The 21,331-nt window shown below is 42.3% G+C and overlaps 1 protein-coding gene across 6 annotated transcripts in view; it reads right to left on the bottom strand.

Annotated features, from left to right (window-relative positions):
• Window positions 1–1,300: 1,300 nt before the first annotated feature.
• Window positions 1,301–21,331, bottom strand: part of DNAJC5 (DnaJ heat shock protein family (Hsp40) member C5) — a 37,685-nt gene continuing 17,654 nt past the window's right edge. For 5 of the 6 annotated variants that reach the window (XM_030010661.1, XM_030010664.1, XM_030010663.1 and 2 more), the window contains 5 exons: window positions 20,718–20,785; window positions 14,818–14,954; window positions 11,140–11,353; window positions 9,282–9,453; window positions 1,301–8,516 (listed from right to left, as the gene is read on the bottom strand). In XM_030010661.1, coding sequence (XP_029866521.1) covers window positions 8,413–8,516; window positions 9,282–9,453; window positions 11,140–11,353; window positions 14,818–14,924 — 597 coding nt within the window. In that variant the 5' untranslated portion in view covers window positions 14,925–14,954; window positions 20,718–20,785 and the 3' untranslated portion in view covers window positions 1,301–8,412. The remainder of the gene's footprint in view (window positions 8,517–9,281; window positions 9,454–11,139; window positions 11,354–14,817; window positions 14,955–20,717; window positions 20,786–21,331) is intronic. The other variant, XM_030010666.1, reaches the window with a different exon arrangement.

The following is a 21,331-nucleotide window of genomic DNA, read 5'->3' as shown; positions in this document are numbered from 1 at the left end:
TACACCCAAGTAGCCCATGATACAAACCTCAAAGTGACACGTAAAGGGGTTTAATTTGTTACGGGGAGGGAACAATGAAAAAAATAACCAGAAGTCTCCAACACAAAATGTCATTTTATCTAAAGAGCCAGCCCCCAGCTCAGTTGCCCAGTGCCCCAAGGGCAGCACGGCCAGAAGGTGCCTGATGACAGGATGCATTTTCCCAGCAAAAGGCATCCGAAACTGTCCCTGCTGGGCATGGATGTCTCCACCCTCAGGCTGCCAGCAGGAGCGTTTTGCTCGCTGTGCCCTGCCTGCACTCCTGCCAGGCACCCCTAGCCACGAGTAACCCTCACCAGGGCATGGTGTGATGGGAGCCCTTCCTCGGTTCTCGGCACAGCTGCCCAAAGCCACCGACGTGCCCTGCTGCCGTGGCTCCAGGACATGGCTTGGCTTTGGCACAAGGGGAGGGCGGTCGGAGGCAGCTGCCCCCCCCCCCCCCGTGAACCATCCTGCAAGGCGAGGGGTTGGAGCGGGACCGGGCACAGCCCCCCCCCCCCAGCTACGCCGAGGCCATACCCACCGTGAGTCCTGCCGGGGAGCACGCGTGGAGTTGAAACGTCATAATTTTGTGCTTACCTCCTTCTGGCAGATTTCCATCTAAAGCAGAATTAAACTCTTCAAAACGAGTGATCCCAGGGAAGCCGTATGGGTAATGGAAGCCACTGGTGCTGGGGCAGGACTCAGGTTTACGCTGCCTCAGTCCCCACCTTGGCTTGGAAACAAGTCTTGTAGCAGCCTTCGGCACGTCTTTCACTCCTCTCTGCTTCTCTCTCTCCACCAGTAACACCAGGAAGCAAAACCCATCTCCGACAATGTCAGCTTCTTCAGAAAAGCATATTTTTACTGCAAAAAGACAGACCTCCACCGAGGCCGGAGCAGCCGGCCCCTTCCCCAGCACCCTGCAATCATTTCTCGCACCACCCAGCAACTATAACTTGTATTTACACCCCAAATACCTGCCACGGTCCAGCATCACGTTAACGGGCTTTGGCCTTTAATGCTCAAAAAATGCTGGGGAGCCCACGGCGGGTGCAAGAGGTGGCAGGAGGGAGCAGTTGCAGTCCCTGCCCCAGGGACCCTGCATCCATCCGCACACCCAGAGCCGAGGAGCTGCCGGGCACCACGACGTGCCCACCCAGGGGACAGCAGGAGACGGGAGACCTCTCCCACGTCCCACCCAACTCCACACACATCCCCCTCGGGCCGTGCAGACCCTTCCTCTTGTGATGAGTTAAGATAAGGAAAGAAAAAGCCGATGTGCATTTCTGCATTGAAAACATTTATTTTACAACAGTGGTTTCAGATAACTTAGCAATCTTTATTTTAGTTTATATTCAGACATACGATACACAAATTACCATGCTAAAACATAAAATAATTCCTTCTGCCGTAACTGCGTGTATGTACAGGAGCTCAGTAGTATCGAGTGTTACAATCCACAAAGTTCAAACAGCCACATCTACTTACATACAGTTCAAAGTATGGTCCTTTAGTAACATAACAAAATATATATATGTCTATATTATAATTGCTTTTCAGATGCATTTATACTTCGATTGTGGTTTGGTTTTGGTTTGTTTTTTTTTTTTTCTACAATTTTTTTTTTCTTTTTTTAAAGATGGACTCCCCCCACCCCACCCCACCCGAGTTGAAGTACAGTGCAAATGCAGAACGCATTCTCTCCCAGCGTCCTCAGCTCCCTCAGGCTTCATCAAGAGGCCAATACAACCAAACCCCATGATGAATTACTTAGTTCAGGGCCTTGCTCACATGCAAAATGAATATAAACCGCCTCGGATGTCTGCGATAACACAAACCAAACCATCCACGCCCAGCCCCAGAAAAGCGGGCGAAGGCGGGGACGAGTGGAAGGAAGGAATGACAGTGATGGGCTCAGGCGGCACGCATCCAGGCGAGGAAACATCAAGTGTTTGGAACTTGGCAAACCTCAGAGTTCATCTACCGTGACGGACACAAACAGAACTTCAAATGTGTAAGCGATAAAGGAATCCCCTCCCAAATATTCCCCTATTTCTGCCATGAAGCAGACCCCCCGCCCTGGTGTTTTGTACGTCAGGCAACAGCCCCTGGAACGAAAGGCCCGAGGAGGGTCAGCTGCGGGCTCGACCCGCTATGACTGGAAGTGATTTGGTGGTACTCACACATACGTAGGCCACAACCATTGTGCCTTTACACAGATCACTGCCTAACTTCAGTTTTATGACTTGCAATAACTCCAAGTCCTTATGAATCCCACCTGCAAGCACTATAAAGGGAGTAACCAGAGCAGGCCGCGCAAACACGCCACATTGTTCAAGTGTAAACTCACTCGAGCAAGGAGGGAAGACCTTGGGAGCAGAAGATTGCTTTTCCTTTTCAAACAGCACAGCTCTCCCACTTGTACTACCCGTTTATTTATACAACAGGATCCTTCCACCGTTTCCTTCACCAGTCATTTAACCTGACTGATCTTGTTCAGGTTTTTTTCCTGCAGCTAAAAGGAAAAAGCACAATTCTGGACACACAAAACTCACACATTCCGCTTGTCTGGCTGAGAGTTCATAGCAGTACTTCGAGCCAAATTTCACGTTTTTACCACCAAAGAAAAAACAGCAGCAAGTACTAGGTGCACACCTGTTGTATAAATATATACATATGTGCATATATACATACATACACACACATGATGTTGCAATCCAAAGCTACAGCGCGGGTTTGGACCTTGCTCTGTGAGCTCACCGAGTCCCACTTTGGAGAGTACAATGTGGTGAAAACGAGTATAAGGAAAAAAACCCAAATCAATGTGTTCTATCACACCTCTAGCGATGAGCGCATCGACCACATTTAAAACACCCCACATACCAGCCTGCACAAGCCCAAGTCATTCCAGAGATGGCCCCTTGCCCTCCTCGTTACCATCAGGTTTCCCTTCCTTCCTCCGAAGAAAAGCCGGAGCAGGCAAAGCCCAGCTCCAGCCGGAGGGGCCGGGGACAAAGGGCACCTCATGGAATTCAAGTAGATCGTTAAAATTTTTGGAAGGGTATGACAAGCAACCGCTCACAGACTGCAAGAGTACACTCACATGGCTGGCTGTGGAGGAAAGGGAGCAGAGAAGACAACAGCACTTGAGAATGAATGGCCATTTTATATAAGAGCTTCCTCTATACATATACATATATATATATATATATAACCACCAGAAATTCCCAGCGTCTATCCTTTTAACAAAAAAAATAACTGCGCGTGTAACATTGGCATTTGATTTCCAAATGAAGGTTTGTCTTCCAGATTTACGGCATTTGGCTTGTGCAAACGTCAAAGACAGACAGCTTCCCTCACACAGTTTCTTCTCACAGTAAAGAAAGCATCTTCTCGGAAGGAAATGGGAATTTCAGTCTTGCCGAGTCCCAGATAGCACGTAAGCCTCCCAGCAGCCCATGGTTCTTGCAGGACTTGAACACTGACAAATTTCCTGCCACCTTGTTAGCTATCAGTTACATTTCTTTCAAGATACTTTAAGCAGTTGTTGGTGTAATGATACACTACAAACTAGATGATTTCCACTATAATACAGAGAAGCGGCATCAAATGATTAAGCATGTTAAGTTTATACCAACCTTACACTATAAACACTTGTACTGGGGGGGGGTTACGTTTCAGTGCTCTAAGATTAATGCGTATTTAAACAGCATCCAGAATTATTAACATGAGGCGGGGGCTGCAAAAGCCTCCCTGACCACTTTGCAAGAATCTCCTGTTAAAAATGATGCCAATACCCAGTTGCATCGGGTAGGAAAAACCTGCAGCACAAACACATTTCCTAAATTATCTGGAAATGTCAAGAACACCGAAGGGCACCAGACAGACGAAGGGCACAAACTAGTTGAGAAAAGCAGGTACCTCTCTCAAGGAGCGTATACGATACAAACGCTCTGATGTAACCCCCCCGAAAGCACACTGGTGTCCCTCTACACCACACAACACAACCGCTTTACAGATGGGACAGGAATATCTTTCCAGTCGGGCTCCTGCCCTGGTTACACCTGTAGTGTTTATAGGCTGACACGAAGGGTTTGAAGACTGTACTCCCCTGACCACAGATCCACTGCAGTTCTCGGTCTTTCTCAGTACCGTGCTCAAGCCTTCCTCCTCAACGGGCGTTTCTGTTCAGACTGCAGGCTGTGCTCACCCAAATCTCAAAGAGCATCACATTTTAAGAACACTATGAGCACTAATATCTAAAGCAGTTTAAAAATATTACAAATCTAAAAATAAGACTAAAAAGGTAACATGGCTCTAAAACATCACTGCATGGAATCAGCAGAAATCTACACCCTATCGACGCCACTGAGGTTTACATAAACAAATTTATATACAGATAAATATTTAAGAATTTCCTACAAACATCACTAACAAAATGAAACTGGCATTTAATGGGTGCAATGCCCCTTCATTCACTTCAAGTGAAGCATACAATTGGTTGTACTACAGTGCGTTGGGGATTTCCCCATCCCCATGGAGGACGGGGCACTGCAGGTCCAGCACCACCTCCTTCTCCAGCAGCTTGGCCGCAGCCAGGAGGGATGGTACCTGAGCACTCTCTGCAGCGAGGCAGTAGCTTTCCCTACTCACCCTAAGCTACGAATGGCTCTCCACGCAACACAGATCGGGAATAAAGTCAGTGGTCCTAAACACCAGCCAGCAGAAGCTCTCCAGATCAGATTCTCCCCGATACTCCTCCTCGTCAGGAGGAGCTACAAGTGCTAAGAAAATTGGTGCTGAAGAGGTTCGATGAGCTAGATGGAGGTGGCTGAACTACGGAAACAGAGGTCTCAGGCAACTTGTAAAAAATGATACAACTTTTAAGAAACAAAACAAACAAAAAAAAAGTCAAAGCTCAAGTTTTAATTCTGGCAACACGCTGAACAGAGATCAACAGTGCTCAGGTTTAATTTTGGAAGGAAACATTCTGCATGTAAGCCAGGTAAGGGGCTGCAGTGCCTGCAATGCTGTGCTATTGCAGTTCTGGTGGGGACACCGCAGCTCCATCTGCCCAAGCTCAGAACTGCTGAGTGATTTTCTGCGCCAGATTTTTAACCATTATTTCCAATACAACTTTGCATTTACTAGGATTCAGCTTGGCCATTTTGAAGTGCAACTTATGTTAGAGCCTGGGTTACTCTTGTACCTCACCTACAAGAGCAGAAAAAATGTGGACTTTAACCTACTTATCTTCCAATTACACAAGTTTTGTTTTAAAGAAGCAATGTTTAAATAGCTTTCTTATATAGTTCAAGAAGAACTACATTAATACACAATAATCTTAAATTCAGAGATTATAGAGTAACATGGGCAAACTTAAAACAGTTTCAAAACCCATGAATATTCATCTAAAAATGTGTTTTCCTGTCATTCCTTGTAACTGGGATCTTAGAGTAGTTTCCCTTGGAGCATCTAATATCATTCTGGCGTATAACAGCATACAGACTAATTTACTATTCACACACCACCCACAGATGCAGCTGAAAGGAAAGCAGTCTCTTTCAAACTCATGCCTTGCTAAGCGAAGAACTAAACCAGCCAATTTATCCTGGATGTAATCTTTTCCCAAGCAGTGCGAAACAACGGGTAACAGTATCGCCTATAACCCTGATTTGCTGCCCATATTTCGGTTCTGATGTCAGGAGCGTGCGGAGCGACTCCAGGTGCATTACAGCCCCCCCTGGAGCCACAACCTCCTGCCAGCCTTTCTAGTTCAGTGGAAGTAGCCCAGAGGGGTTAAGAAATAAGAGAGTGTTATTCCAACTTAACACCGACAACCAGCCCCCAGCCTCGGGGGTCACAGCTGCTCCTCAGAGGAGCAACAATCGAAACAACTGGCTTTGTGTTACCCATCTAGATGAACACGGGGACACAGAGTACGACAAACAATGGAAACAGCCTTTCCCTCCTTCTACCAAGTCACTCTGATCAACTCTGCTTATTTACAAAGCCCCCAAAACCCCCTAACACTATTTCTTTTTTACCAAGAACATAATTTGCACAGATAAGCACAATTTTAACCAGTGAGTTTTTAGGGGAGAAAGCCTGCGGATATTCAAGCATACTCCAGCGTGCAATTCAACATCAAGAACAGGCTTCAGGCAAAATCTACAAGGACAGCCAATGTGACATTATTTTTTTAAGCCTAAAAAATTGCTTTTCATTCCAAGGGGTCAAACAGACTTTAATTAAATAAGGACCTCAAGCCAAATCATACACAACTGTCCTCAAGGCCACCCAAGAGAGTTTTCCAGACAGAAAAAGTTAAAAGTATCTTCCAGTAAACCACCAAGTTCCAGGTCTAAAAGGACTATCAACGAGGAAGAAATGACTTAAGTGTGCTACTGAAATCTAGCCAGTTAATTAAAAGTAACATTTCTTCTTGAATTTTTGGGACCTGATGTGGTATCACAAGCATGCTTATTTGCAACAAGCTCACATGCAGGCAACAAACATGTGCTTGTACCTACAGCTACAGGAAAGTCTGATTTTGCAAACATCCCTCACTTAGCATTGAGACCGTGTTAAGAACATTTTCTTCTACCCAGTATGTTTAACGCGGTTTCACGTCAGATCTTACGTGCTCCATCTTTTTTGGCTCATGCAAAGATAGTGTGAAAATATATTCAGAATGATTCTCTGGCAGGAGAGTCGCCTTCCTTTTCTGGTGGTTTTCTTACAGACCAACAGTGCTTTACCCCATTCAAAAGTAACACCTGGATCTTGTAAGAGAGCAGCAAACACAGGGTGGAAGGCTGTAAATAGCCTCTCAACAGAAATAGGTGAAAAATGAAAAGGGGAGACAGGGGATACAAAGGACAGTAGAGGCATTGTGATACAAAACCATAAAGATCAAAATTAAAGAGGCTGTAATTAACTGCTAAAAGTGCCAAGTGTAGGTTCTCTGGTAGCTGTTCTAGATCCTGACTTTGTATCATCTAAAGCAGGATTATTAACAACAAAATATACCAGCAATTCAGTAGCTGCCTAAAATGCTTTTTTTAACAGTTAAACCTCAATAAACCACAGTTTCCAGAGCAGTATTCAAACATGATTTGGTTTCACAATAGTACAGGAAACCTTTCAATGGTTTCCCCATAGTTGTTCTGAGGAAAAGAAAAACACTGGTGTAAACAAGTCTAAATGCAAGACAATGTGCAAATTATACAATATAAACACAAAGAAAGGTGTTTTGTTCTTAAAAATCCATTTAAGTACTCCTCAAAGATGTTCATGAGAAAATTAAAGGGCTAGTGTATTATAAAAGCTTTAAAAAAAGACACGTAATACCCCATTTGTCTATTAAAATCTCAAATTATTAGAACAAATTTTTAAAAAACAATTTTTTTTAAAACGCTTATGCTGTTGCCTACTGTCTGCATTTTACTCACTTGCTCAGTGAAAACCAATTAACAAATTTCACTTTAAGATTCTCATATGTTCAAAAAAAAGAAAAAAAAAGCTGCACGATTTGGTCTTTAGCATTTCAGGAAAACGACTGAACTCAAACGAAAACAGAATTGTGCTTGAAGTTAAAATCCCACTGCCACTACCAAATAAGCCCATTCACAGTTGGTTTTGTGGCAAACTACAGTTTGCGGTTATATTGTCACCGAAAATAGCCTTACACGTAAAGACCTGTTCATCAATTTACTGTTCAAAGATTGGAAACTCTCCCTTTTTATTTTTCAAGGTAGATTTATTTAAGCTGAAAACCAGCATTAGAGAGAACTCCAGCTCTGTAGGACTGGCATTTTTTGGTTCTTGGCTTTGTAAACTTGCTTAGGTAACAACACAGGAATAGAATGAGGAATAAAATAATTGGTTTGTTGCACTCAGATGAAAATCATGGACTTTTAAAGGTCTTTGACAGCTCAGCTGTACGGAAGAATGGTGGCTTCTGTGAAACACCTTAAATCTCATTTTTAGGCCAGTACCACTGCTTAAAATGCAGAATGTCTCCATCACACTTATATTGTGACAACTCAATACATTACATCACAGACATTTAACATAACTCCATACATGCTATAAAAAAAAAACAACAGGGAAAACAAAAAAAAAAAAGAGAAAGGAAACAAATAAGACCGTAGCTAAACTGCTTTAAATACTGCATGCTACAGCACTTCACGTATCATCAAGATACGACACTGAAAGGTGACAAAAGGCTGAAGGGATTACAAAATATTTTCGGCAGGTTGGAAAGCTGCCTTCTTACTGTGGCAGAATTATTCCCCCTCCCCATTCTCTACTTCTAATGTTCATGAATCTAGTGTTGAGTTGGCCATGTATTTTTTTAATCCATTCTAATTACAGTGTTTCCTTAACTTAATTAAATCCATCAGTGTGGTAGCTGGGGTGAGAGTCAGCTGTGAGCTGGGTTGTCTCTGTGGCTGATGCTGGCTGTATCACAATAGGTGCATCTGAGGCCTCTGAAAAGCGAAGACAAAAGGCTTAGCACACTAAGGAAAAAAAACCAGCATTGTATGTTTTGGTAAGCATAAGTTACATCTCCCTACAACACTTTGATAACACAATTTTACACTCCACTAAGAGCATGATGTTAATTTACTGTTTTTCAGTCCACACACAATACCATTCGACTCAAATCTACATGTGGAACATTTATTATATTTCCTTCTTCACGTAAAAGCAGCTGATCCTTGCCCACCATTCAGCAATGCCTGTTAAAAACATGATCAGAGCATACACAAGGCTCTACAATTTTTTAAACGATTGGTTTAATTCTACAGGAATAGCATTATACCTTCATTAACAGTACTAGATATAGCTGCTAGGGTAGCAGTCCCATTTCCTTTACATCTGACACAGTTAACAAAGCTCCCTTGACACCCCCCATCCTTTGGGGTAAGAGAATCCCTTTCTACAATCACACGTGTCTGGCTGGTATGTTACTCCAGCGACGTGGGAAAGAAGCTAAATGATGGTCATCACCTACTGCTCTGAAGCTGACCCCACCAAGTTCAACAAAGACCCTCCAGGAGTTTTCAGCAACTGTATCTCCGGTGTTGGCGTCACCCACGTAACTCTTGTGTCACAAGTATTCCCTCACCACCATCTACAATCCAAGACCTGTGTTGATCTCTACAAAGCAAGGGCTGCTCCTCAACCAGCACACCAAGCACTCTGTCAGAGACTGACGGTTATTCCAGAAATCTCACAGGGTTTTTACCTACCCCTTTCATCTGACTGCAACTGTGCCTCCAAGTCCTCTGGAGAGACGTAGTATTCCTGCTCTTCACCCTCAGGAGGTTTAGGTTTACACTTTCCACAGCAACAATTACAGCAGCAGCACAGACAGCAACAGCAATAGCAGCCTGTGATGAGCCCACAGAACACAAACAAGGCCTGCAGAGGACAGAAGACAAAGAAATATTCATAACCTGTGCCTACCACGCCGTGATCACCGAGTTTGTGAGACTCAGATACAGAAACCAGAGACCAAAAATACAGCAATGTAGACACAGAACTTACTAGCTAGTTTTATACTTCACCACCAAGATATATTTAAAAATATGTGCAAAACTGGCTGCAGCTCCCAACATTTTATACTCAGGTGAATACTGCCAACCTGGTTTACTTGAAGAATTCCTACAATTTAGGTTTAAAGTGGACTATTCTGCTAGACCTGTATCTTCTTCCAGAGGTAAGAAGTGTATCTGTATTAAAATCCAGAGGTACAATAGTTTAGGACAGATTGTAGCATGCATAAATAACCCTGGAAAAGATTTACGCTAGCTAGTTGATGCACAGGTCACGATGTACCTACAACAGGGACTTTGACCTACTCAGGGCTGTAGGCATGGCTGCAAAGCTCACCATACCGAAGTTTGGGGTGCTGAGGTTAGATGCTACCAATACGTGAGCAAGGCAACTCAAAGCTAGTCAAGCCTGCCAGGTGCTTATCACAGTGACAATGGGCAAAATTAAAATTTTCATATAGGTCACTGCACAATTGTTTGAAAAAATAATTTGAAAAATAGCAAACAAGCACACTGATAAAACTATTCTCTTACTGCAGGGGAATCAAGAGGTGGAGATAATGCTGGCAAAGGGTAGAAAAATGAACCCATGAAATGAAATGCCGAGACTAGGAAAAGGTTTTAATCACCCATAAAGCACTGTGAACATCATGTCACTAAATAAGTAAGCTGGTACAGTTATGATTTCATACTTCAGTTTCATAGCCACACTGTCTTTTACTTACTACTTTCTGTGCAAGCAGACTGCAATCACATGAACCCCGAAATGCAAAAGCCTGGACAATTACAGTATGAGAAATGTGTAAATGTGCAACATATAGGGTTTCTGCACTTTTGAGTAAATGTGGCGATTTTAAAATGTGTTACTTAAAAAGACAGAAGCATATTCTGCTTAAAAATAGTTCAAGTCCAGTAAAATACAGTAATTCCTTGGTACCGAGAGAAGACTTCTAGAAGGCATCTATACAATAATTGTTACATCTACTGCATGCATGCAATACTTTCGAACAGCTTTTTGCATGCATTTGTGAGGAAACATGAGCTTGCAGTGTAATTTTGGTATACTGGTGATGCTCTTTCTGCTGCACGAGAAACAAGGATAGGCAAGTGAACAAATAACCTGCAGTCTCTCACATCAGAGAAGAGCTGAAGAAGTGATATTTGTTCAGGGAAGCCTCTGAGTAATTTTGTAAGCATACTTCTAAAGAGGATCTCCTGTGTTAGCTCAAGTTCACTGTCAGGACTTGTTCTGCAAAATCATTTAGCAGATACTACCAGAAAGAATACCCCCCAGATCCTCCTCACTTTTAAATCCACTAGAAGGGTCCAAGCTTCTCTTAGTAATATAAGTGTTGCTTATTAGGCCTGAATCACTGAAAGGTAACAGAAAAATACTTCTGAACTAGAGATGGCAACACCAGTAAGAGGTTAATTACCAGGTGTCAGAAATTCAGCAATTTCCAAAAGTAGAAACAAACACAATTATCAAATGAAGCTCTTCAAGAGTTTTAAATGCCAATCCAGGATAACTTCTCTTTGTACTTTTATTTACCTTTGCCCACCAGCTGGATAGCACGAAGTATGTGTTCACATTTTCTTCACCAAACTGCTCTGCTACATACAGACCCAGAGAACCATACTTATCATAAATGTTTCGCTTTGTGGCATCGGTCAATATTGCATGTGCATTATTGATCTCTTTAAATTTTTCTGCTGCCTCTGGATTATCAGGGTTTTTATCAGGATGGTATTTCAATGCCAGTTTCCTGCAGAAAGAGAAAAGAGATTGTTATAGATTAAAAACTGCGATTTGGGTTCCTGGTTTTTGGTTTGTTTTTTTTTTCCATTCCATAGCCTGTCACTCAAGAGAGACTTTCAAGTCCCAGTTGGTTTCCTTCATCTGTGATTCAACTTCACTGATGATTCTTCCTTAGATGATAACAAAAGGCTACAGCAGTGTCTAACTTAATTCACAGGACTGACTTCAGACTGTTAGATTTGGCCCTCAGAAATCCAATGAAAAAAAAAGAGAGACATTGAAGAAAAGTAGTAGCCTTTTTTTACCCCTCGGCTCCAGCAATTTCCACCAGTAAGTTTTGCTCCTGCTAAAGCAACGGCCAAGCTAACAGAAAAAAGACACAGCACAAGCCTAAGATGTCGTACCGAACACTAAATAAAAGCAAGCTACCACAGCTAATCCGCAGCATCTAAACACAAAAATAGAACAGACAATCACTTGTGGTTAATTCACCAATTCCTGTGCAGGAACAAAGTACTTTTCAGTTCATGGCCTGCTAGAATAGAAAACACTTCAGAGTTTCGAGATACCAGGAAATCACAACGTACCTCCCCTAATCATGCTACATCTCTTACAACTAAATGACAGCAGTTTACAGTCCCCAGAGGTCTTTGAGCATAGCACAAAAAAAATCAGATTAAACATTGATAAATTTGCTAGTTCTGACATGGCCCAGGCTATTTATAGAAATCAGTAGAAATAACTGGTGAACACCTCCTTATAAACAGAAAAAATGTGCTCCCAAGTAGAAAAATGATACAGAATTGTATGCCACACCAAAAAAGGTACTTGTCCTCCCACAGAAAATTACCACAAAGTCCCATATTTGAGAAATACACTAGAAGCCTGCAGATGTTTACACGTGTCAACTTTGCAGTGGGGAAATGTTTAGACAAACATAAAATAAAGATTTATGCAAGCACACATGTGGAAGCGCATGTAAATATATCACAACATTCAAACAATGAATTGAGTGAGCACTTGAAACACTCAAACTGTGAATGATGCTGCTCGAGTAAATAACGTCCACAGCTGCCACTAATGCTGTAGCCTCAGTAAGGACTGAAAATTACAGTTTTTATAATTAGAGGGAAGGGCTTAGCTACTATTAGGCTGCAATAAATAAATATTTTTCATTTCCCATTTCCTACATGTACACAAACCCCATAGCCCACGGGCCAGCAAAGAATGTTCAAATGGAATGAAAACAAGAGGTGGTCAGTCCTCCTTTTGTAAAGGTGCAGCAGAGGAAACAAGATTAGATAAAGGTTCAGGTAAGTACGAAGCAGCAACATTTCACCCTAGGATCTAGTTGGGTCATTCCTCCAAAGGAAAAACTGTTGCAGTTTTTTCCCCAAGAAGGTAAAATTATTTTCCAGTTGCTAAGGCTTGAAGATTACAGATTCAAACTTCCACTTAAAGGTTTTAGGAAGATACAGCTTATTTTTGAGAATCTGTGGACCCAGTTTATTCATCGACTTCACCATATAGTTGCCATCAGTATTAAGATGTAACTTTGAAAGGGAAAAAGTTCTGGTAAAGTTTTAAAGACTAAAAGAAAACAACTTCAAAAAAGAGTATCCCCATGTAAAGATTACTACTGACCCCTAGTGTAATGTTAAGTACATTGCCACTTGTCAAATAGTCTGCAAGACTGCAGCTCATGCTTAAGGTGAAGCAGCAATAGCTTTTAAGCAGATTTTGGGGGAATGTGGAAAGGGAAGATGTTACAGGACATTTTTTTTGTTTTTATTTGGTCAATATGAAGTCACTTCATGCGTCTGACTCTTTAACAAAAGAAATAAAGAAAAAAAATCCTCTTTTAAAATAGTAACTCCACAAGGAATAAGAAATTTTGAATGGATTTTTAGAAAAAAGTCATTGTTGATACTCAGTCTTCATCCTTATTTGCATCTTCAATCTATACCCCACTGTGCCAGAATTGGAAACTATGGACAAAAGGGCAGTACTGCACATCTGTGATCCCTGTAAGCCAGACACAAGGCTACGTGACATGAAGAATTTAAATCTGATCACACTGTCTTAAAACTCTGTTCAACTGTGGCGGGTTGACCCTGGCTGAATGCCAGGTGCCCACCAAAGCCGTTCTATCACTCCCCCCTCCTCAGCTGGACAGGGGAGAGAAAATATAACAAAGGGCTTGTGGGTTGAGATAAGGACAGGAGAGATCGCTCACCAATTACCATCACAGGCAAAACAAACTCAACTTGGGGAAAATGAACTCAATTTATTACCAATCAACCAGAGTAGGGTAATGAGAAATAAAACCAAATCTCAGAACACCTTCCCTCTACCCCTCCCTTCTTCCCAGGCACAACTTCACTCCTGGATTCTCCACTTATTCCCCCAGCAGCGCAGGGCAACGGGGAATGGGGTTTACGGTCAGTTCATCACACGTTATTTCTGCCGCTTCATCCTCCTCAGGGGCAGGACTCATCACGCTCTTCCCCTGCTCCAGCATGGGGTCCCTCCCACGGGAGACAGTCCTCCACGAACTTCTCCAACGTGGGTCCTTCCCATGGGCTGCAGTTCTTCATGAACTGCTCCAGCATGGGTCCCTTCCACAGCATGGAGTCCTTCAGGAGCACACTGCTCCAGCATCGGTTCCCCATGGGGTCACAAGTCCTGCCAGAAAACCTGCTCCGTGGGCTCCTCTCTCCACAGATCCGCAGGTCCTGCCAGGAGCCTGCTCCAGCGCGGGCTTCCCACGGGGTCACAGCCTCCTTCGGGCACCCACCTGCTCCGGCGTGGGGTCCTCTACAGGCTGCAGGTGGAGATCTGCTCCACCGTGGACCTCCATGGACTGCAGGGGGACAGCCTGCCTCACCATGGTCTTCCCCATGGGCTGCAGGGGAATCTCTGCTCCAGCATCTGGAGCATCTCCTCCCCCTCCTTCTTCACTGACCTTGGTGCCTGCAGGGTTGTTTCTCTTACATGTTCTCACTCCTCTCTCCGGTTGCCGATTCTGTCTGTCCCGCAACTTTATTTTCCTTCTTAATGTTATCACAGAGGCGTTACCACTATCGCTGATTGGCTCGGCCTTGGCCAGCGGTGGGTCCATCTTAGAGCCGGCTGGTATTGGCTCTGTCGGACACGGGAAGCTTCCAGCAGCTTCTTACAGAAGCCACCCCTGTAACGCCCCCACTACCAAAACCTTGCCACACAAACCCAATACATCAACTTTAGATAAAGACCTTTCAGAATGATACTGCACATCTGAGAATTGAAGCCTAGGCATGTTTTCACACCAATTTTTGCAAGAAGCAACCATGTTTTCACTGGTTTTCTTACTAGTTTTTCTTGAAAAAGATTTATTTAAATCAACTCAAGCCTATACATAAATAGGCCATCTGCTGAACACTTAAAGCTATTTGTGCTATTGGGCAACAGGTGTAAAACGTGAACCTTTACCTGTATGACTTTTTGATGTCATCTGAAGTGGCGTTCTTGTCCAACCCCAGCACGTGGTATAACGATTCTCCAGAGGTAGAGAGCGAACGTTGCCTCTGGTCTGCCATCTTGAACTAACCTGAAGAGAAAACTGGCCCCTGACAAAAAGAGATTAAGAAACACTTAAACAAAGAAGAACACAGACCTCATTAATCAAATCATCCTTAAAACCAGAGTTTGTGTGTGAAAATTAATCTTTTATAAGGATTAAATGTGCTTTGAAAAGAAAAGGCTCTTAACATATGTGGAAGTTAAAAAGTTACAAAACTCAGTGAATTATCAGTGAAAAACAAGTATTACATTTTCAGCAAAACACCAGGTACCCTAGAATCACTACTGTATATACTCAACTCTTCTTTCCAAAAAACCAAAATTAACAGCTGAGGCATAGCTGTGTACTACGTAACGCATTCCTAAAGCTACTTCATCTTCTTTCTTAGTCTTATTTATTAGTGATACTACCTATAAAAACAACTTGACAACAGAGAGGTTGCTATTACATTAAGGCTGCCTTTTTGCACCACACTTGCATAGGGGTAAGTGATTTCATTTGCATTTTCAATTGCAGACATTCTGTTACATTAAAAAACAAACAAACAAACAAACAAAAAAACCCAACAAACCAAACCTCCACATACCTCCCAAAACCCCAGCCTCCCATCTCATCACTGACACCAGGTCAAGCAGAATCCTTTAGACAAAATCCAGTTTGACTAGGCCTGTGCATCCTACTACAAAAGAGGGAATGCCTGCCTGCTTAGAGAGGAGGACATCTCCCCTCTCGTAATTTAAAGTCGTGGTTCAAACATTTAACATGTATTCTAGTTAAAATCATGGTACTTGAATGTGGATTAACCTCCTGCTCCAAATTCAAACGTGAAAGACCCTAGAGGTCTCTCCTGTGCCATGTCACGGACAGATACGGTTATGTCCTCTAACATCCTGAGGAGATTAGCATTTGCCATTCTTTAGCTGCAGAACTGCAGCAAGGATGAGCATTGAGGAGAAGACTATTGGCTATTTTTGGATTATGTCATTACAGTTAGCCTACACCAGATTATGTAGTCTGAAAAAGATATTTAAAGCACCAGACTTTTCTAATTTAACCCTTTGCCTTATATAACAAAGTTAGTAACTTCAGCTTTTAAAAGGCTACCTGAAAAAAATACTCTCAGACATCGCATCTTGCACTGCCTGGTTCTTGATATGACCTCATACTGTTGATACGCTTCACAAAAAACACAGTTCTGTTTGTACCAACACATGGGTATCGTCATGCCTGTACAAGTGTGACTAGATGGCAAGGATGCGGATAGAGGCATTACAACTTTCTTGTTCATCTCGGAGCCTATTGTTAACTACTCTTCCGCATTTGGCCTCTGCAACTTTAGATTAGTTTAACACTGGGCACTATGTCCAGTTTCTTCGATTGGAATACACTGGCTAAACTAGCAAACTCTCATCTAATTTCCTTCAAGAAGTCTTTAGCAGCTCTGGTAAGTTTAATTAAGCTACCTAATAAGTAAGCTATAAATTATTATTAATAGTAATAATAGGTCTAAATTCTAATGCTTTGGCTAAGAATTCAAAATACATCCCAAATCTGGAAGGTGAGTATGTGGGTAGGGAGAGAAATTTTTTTTTTTTTTAAATGATACTGTTCAGCTACCAAAAGCTTTCTGTGTGAGAGGAAAATTATTGAGTGCTGCAAGACACAATACAAACAACTCATTTATTTGGGCACAATCTGATTCAGTGACAGGAAAAAAAACCCAAAACATTTCAGGCAAGAAATCCCACATGCAGGAATACACCAGGCACAACCCTCTGGGACAGCCTCTTCCCATCCGCAGCTATGGGTCAACCTGGCTGCAGCCTCCCAGCCCCCTCCACCCAAGCGGTCCCAGCACTGAGGTCAAAGACTGATGATCCTGACGTCTATCTGGTAATCTAGCTTATCACACAGGCCTGCTCCAACCGCTGCCCTGGCTCCCCTGTGCAGCTTCTCCTGCTCTCCGACCACGACCACCACCGCTTCCCCGCAGCCCTCCCAGGAAACCCTCCTGCAGCTCTATCACGTCAGTCACTCATTAGCAGCATCCAGCTAAGGGGAGTGTGTCTATCGCTATTGCTTTTTGCCAGGGACCTGTGGGATTAATCTGAAGTTGGGGCGGGGAAAAAAAAAAAGCATCCTAGTTGAGATTGTACATGTTAATTTAGCTCTTCCAAAGGTATTGCTTTAAACTGGAGCTTTGAGGGCATTATGAACATGTGTTGTTTAAAGTCTGTAGCTCTATTTAGGCGTAACATGCTTCCTCTAATATCAATCCAACGTGCCCTTGGTGCACAGATGCTGCAGATCACAGGTATATGCTACGTTCTGCTTAATAAAATCTCCACTGTTAAATTAGGGCCAATTTGTTTAATAAAAATGAATTTAATTTGATCCAGGCGAGGTCTATCAGTCTGCAGGCTGCCTGTCAAGAATAATGACAGGCATAGGAGTAAAATTCCACACTGCTACAATCTTTAATCACTTCAATCTGAACAGTTCAGGGTATCTGGAGTTTGGTGTAATGGGGTGTCTGTTTTGCAAAACGGGTATGAAATGGACACGCTGGCCTTGGCAGAAGAGTGGAGGACAATGTGGTAATGGGAATTCATCTGGGAAGCTTGTTATTTAAGAGAACAGAAGAGTATTATTACTAGGAACGCAACCTTTGGCTTTTCAAATATGAAACAGACAATAAAGGTGCAAGTTATTTAAGTTCAGAGTACTTCATAAACCAGGATATTATCTATCCCACTGTTTTTACAAGTGGCTCTAATTCGCCATAGTGAAAGCTGCTCTGTATTTTTAAAGTGTTGTATTCAGCAGCAACAAGCCATCTGCTACATATTCTAACCAAGCAGGATGCCCTGAAGAGGTTTCTGTCAGAAGGCTCTGAAGAAAGGTAATCCCCTGGATTAAACAGCACAGTTTTTAACCATCTGTGTACCAGAACATCCTGCATTAGTCAGCTTTACCAGAAAACACAACTCTTTTCAGCATGATCAGGTAAGTATAATTGGTACCACCTTGCTCAAAAGACTTAGATTAAATCTGAAAGGTTATATGGAAGCCAGCCTTAACATTTTAAATATACCAACAGTAAACTGAACCTTAGAAAGACTGATTTTCTTTTTAGCTTCCCAAAAGAATCCTATCAAGTTTCATGGAACTGGTGGGACCTCAAGTTTCTGCCAGGTCTGTTGACCCTTTCCTAAATTGTATTTAACTCATTAAAATGGCAAACTATTATTACAGCCAAGAAAAATGAATAGTTCTCTGCCAGTTTAGGGAATTAAATACTCACAGAGCATCCCAATGAATGCCAGCACCAAAAAGGGTGACAACAGATCAGGTGGCCAGAAGCGGTGAGGGAGGACTAAAATTTCATCTGACCCCACTACAAGATGCTGCAAAGAATTTAACTGGAAAGGGGCAGCGAGGGGGGATCAACTCTTCCAAGAAAACGTGCTTAGCTGTGGGGCAGGATGGAGGGTGGAGGTTACTGACACTGCTTGCACAAGGAGCAGATGCTTGTAACAACACAGAATCGCAGGAGTCAGATCCCTGCTAGAAAGAACCGCCTTGCACCAGTAAAGGGATGGACAGCTAATTCGATAGACAGTATCAAAAATATTTCAGTGTCATTAGCATCCGGAAGCAGGCTAACAGCAGTACTTTTCATTTCACTTCAAGGCTGAAGCATTAAGTATTTATTCATGAACAAACCTCTGGAAACTGTAAAGTACCAAGTTGCCTAAAATATCACTTTTCACAGTTCCAATTAATTCTGTACATTTTCCCATGTAAGTCACAAAGGCACAGCTGCTCACTTGGATTTCCTCACTGTAGAAAAGACTGCTTTTGAAAGGAGTTGTGGCTGTTCAGCTCCACTGATAAAAATCAGAAGGGGCAAAGGAAACCAAACGATGTTAACTTTAAAAACACTACTGCAGCAGAACATTGGGGTACAATATTCACCAGAATTTTAATTTTCTTAATATCTGCATAGTCCTAACTTTAAGTTACCAAAAAAGAAAAAAAAAGTTTTAAAAAAAAATCACATCCTGAACGCATCTGCCAGTGCACAGACCTTTAAATACATGCTGTTCACAACAACTTTAGTGAAGTGTCTATCTTCGATGTAGGGAATCTGACTGTCAACAGTTGTTCCAAAAAGTGAAATCCCACTGTAACAGGCAAAATCCACCACCTCCTGACATGGTAAATGATACCTACCCACTAGACCAAGGATAATGGAAGGTCATTAACCTTAATTGATACTCTCTATCCAAATTGCAACGAGTTTGGTTGAAATCAGAAGAACAAAACAGCTTCCCAGTCTTTCCATATGTCGCCAGTAACACAGAGAATAGAGAAATCCCCAAAAGGGACAAATAGGAAACAAGAGGAATGAGAAAGACAAGCTCAAAGGTGTGCTGGAAGTGCTGGACAGGAAAAGAGGTAGGCTGCTCTCCTAGCACAGCCCAACACCTCCGAGGTACCAACCCGGCAACTGTCTTTAATACAAACTATCTGTAACATTGTCAAGCCCTCTGCAATGACAGTTTTAAGAGCATATTAGCAGATGACTAAAGAGCCTAGCTTGGAAACGATGTTTTGCCAGCTCTTACAAAAATTATGTCTAGTTGATGCTTTATTGTACAACTTTAGGAAGCACTAGAGTATTTTAGGAAAGATTTGTATTCCACAAAGCATTTCTGGTTACTGACTACATGGTAAAACTTCATGTCAGTTAAATTTAAGACTACTAGCTTTTCAAAGATTTCCAGTGCAGAAAGTTAACTACAGGTGTTAATCTTAAACTAGATTATTCTATCTCAACCAGTGTTTACTAGTAAGTCTAAATAAAAACACCAAGCCAGAAAACACCTTAGTAAATACTGATTTATCACAAAAACAGAATAGTACCACCGGCCTCTGCATCCTGTCCATCTGTCCCAGATTAATTTAGAGTTGTTCTCACAATCTGGTATTTTTCTAGGGTGACAAAAATCATTTTTAAAGGGGAGAGGAGCGAAATATATACAAGTGTCGTGGTTTAACCCCAGCCAGCAACTAAGCACCACACAGCCACTCACTCACTGCCCGCTCCCCCCCTCCAAGTGGGATGGCGGAGAAAATCGGGAAAAGAAGTAAAACTCATGGGTTGAGATAAGAACGGTTTAATAGAACAGGAAAGAAGAAACTAATAATGATATGATAACACTAGTAAAATGATAACAGTAATAATAAAAGGATTGGAATGTACAAATGATGCACAGTGCAAATGCTCACCGCCCACCGATCGACACCCAGTTAGTCCCCGAGCGGCGATCCTCCCCATCACCACTTCCCCCAGTTTATATACCAGATGTGACGTCCCATGGTATGGAATACCCCGTTGGCCACTTTGGGTCAGCTGCCCTGGCTGTGTCCTGTGCCACCTTCTTGTGCCCCTCCAGCCTTCTTGCTGGCTGGGCATCAGAAGCTGCAAAATCCTTGACTTTAGACTAAACATTACTTAGCAACAACTGAAAACATCAGTGTTATCAACATTCTTCTCATGCTGAACTCAAAACATAGCACTGTACCAGCTACTAGGAAGACAATCAACTCTATCCCAGCTGAAACCAGGACAACAAGAATGTATTATCAGGAAAAATATGAGGTGTTTTAAGCTTGGCTTCGTGAGGTATTAGAGATTTCTATAAGAAACTTTGAACTTTGTTTCCTCAGCATTATTTTGCATTTAAATGAGTGGATTTTTTTTTTTTTTTCACTACAAGAAATCAAAAAATACAGTACTTACCTGGTATCTAGTTTGAATATTCTAAGGTAAGTGGTAACAGCCTCCACACACCTCTAAAACTGAATCTCCTAAAGACAAAGCAAAAGCAAATCAGTTGTTCACTAACTCATATGTTGAGGGCTCATTGCAAAGTTGTAATCCCATTATTTTATTGTGACAATCCTTCATAATATGCTAAGGCAAGATGGAAGTGAAATAACAGAAATGTAACTTTCTATACTTACAGAGAATTTTCACTTAAAGCAGGTAAGTACTGAAGCCACCAGGAATGGGGAGGCATGCTGCAGTCTGGATGTGTTTAATAGGCACACACTTTCCTACAACACAGTCAGCTAGCATCAGAGAATACATTTTAAAGGCTGCATTTAAGTGTTTTCATTATGCTTTCTCTCAAACACTGCCTTGATGTGAAAGTCCAGAATAAACAGAAGTGGTTTTACTGTCCAAAATATTTTATACTAGAGTAAGTTGCCACAATGTAAATACTTATCTTTAGAACTGATTAGCTGTCAAAGTGAGTTAACAAATATTTTAAAGTATAGAGTCAAGGGCTCTGTGCTTTTATCTGTAGCTTCAGCCTCTTTTCCCAAACCTTTTACCATGTGAAAGGCACA

The sequence above is a fragment of the Aquila chrysaetos genome, chromosome 3 (assembly GCF_900496995.4).
Source record: "Aquila chrysaetos chrysaetos chromosome 3, bAquChr1.4, whole genome shotgun sequence".
Taxonomy (NCBI): Eukaryota; Metazoa; Chordata; class Aves; order Accipitriformes; family Accipitridae; genus Aquila; species Aquila chrysaetos.
This window is presented reverse-complemented; position numbering and strand designations above follow the sequence as displayed.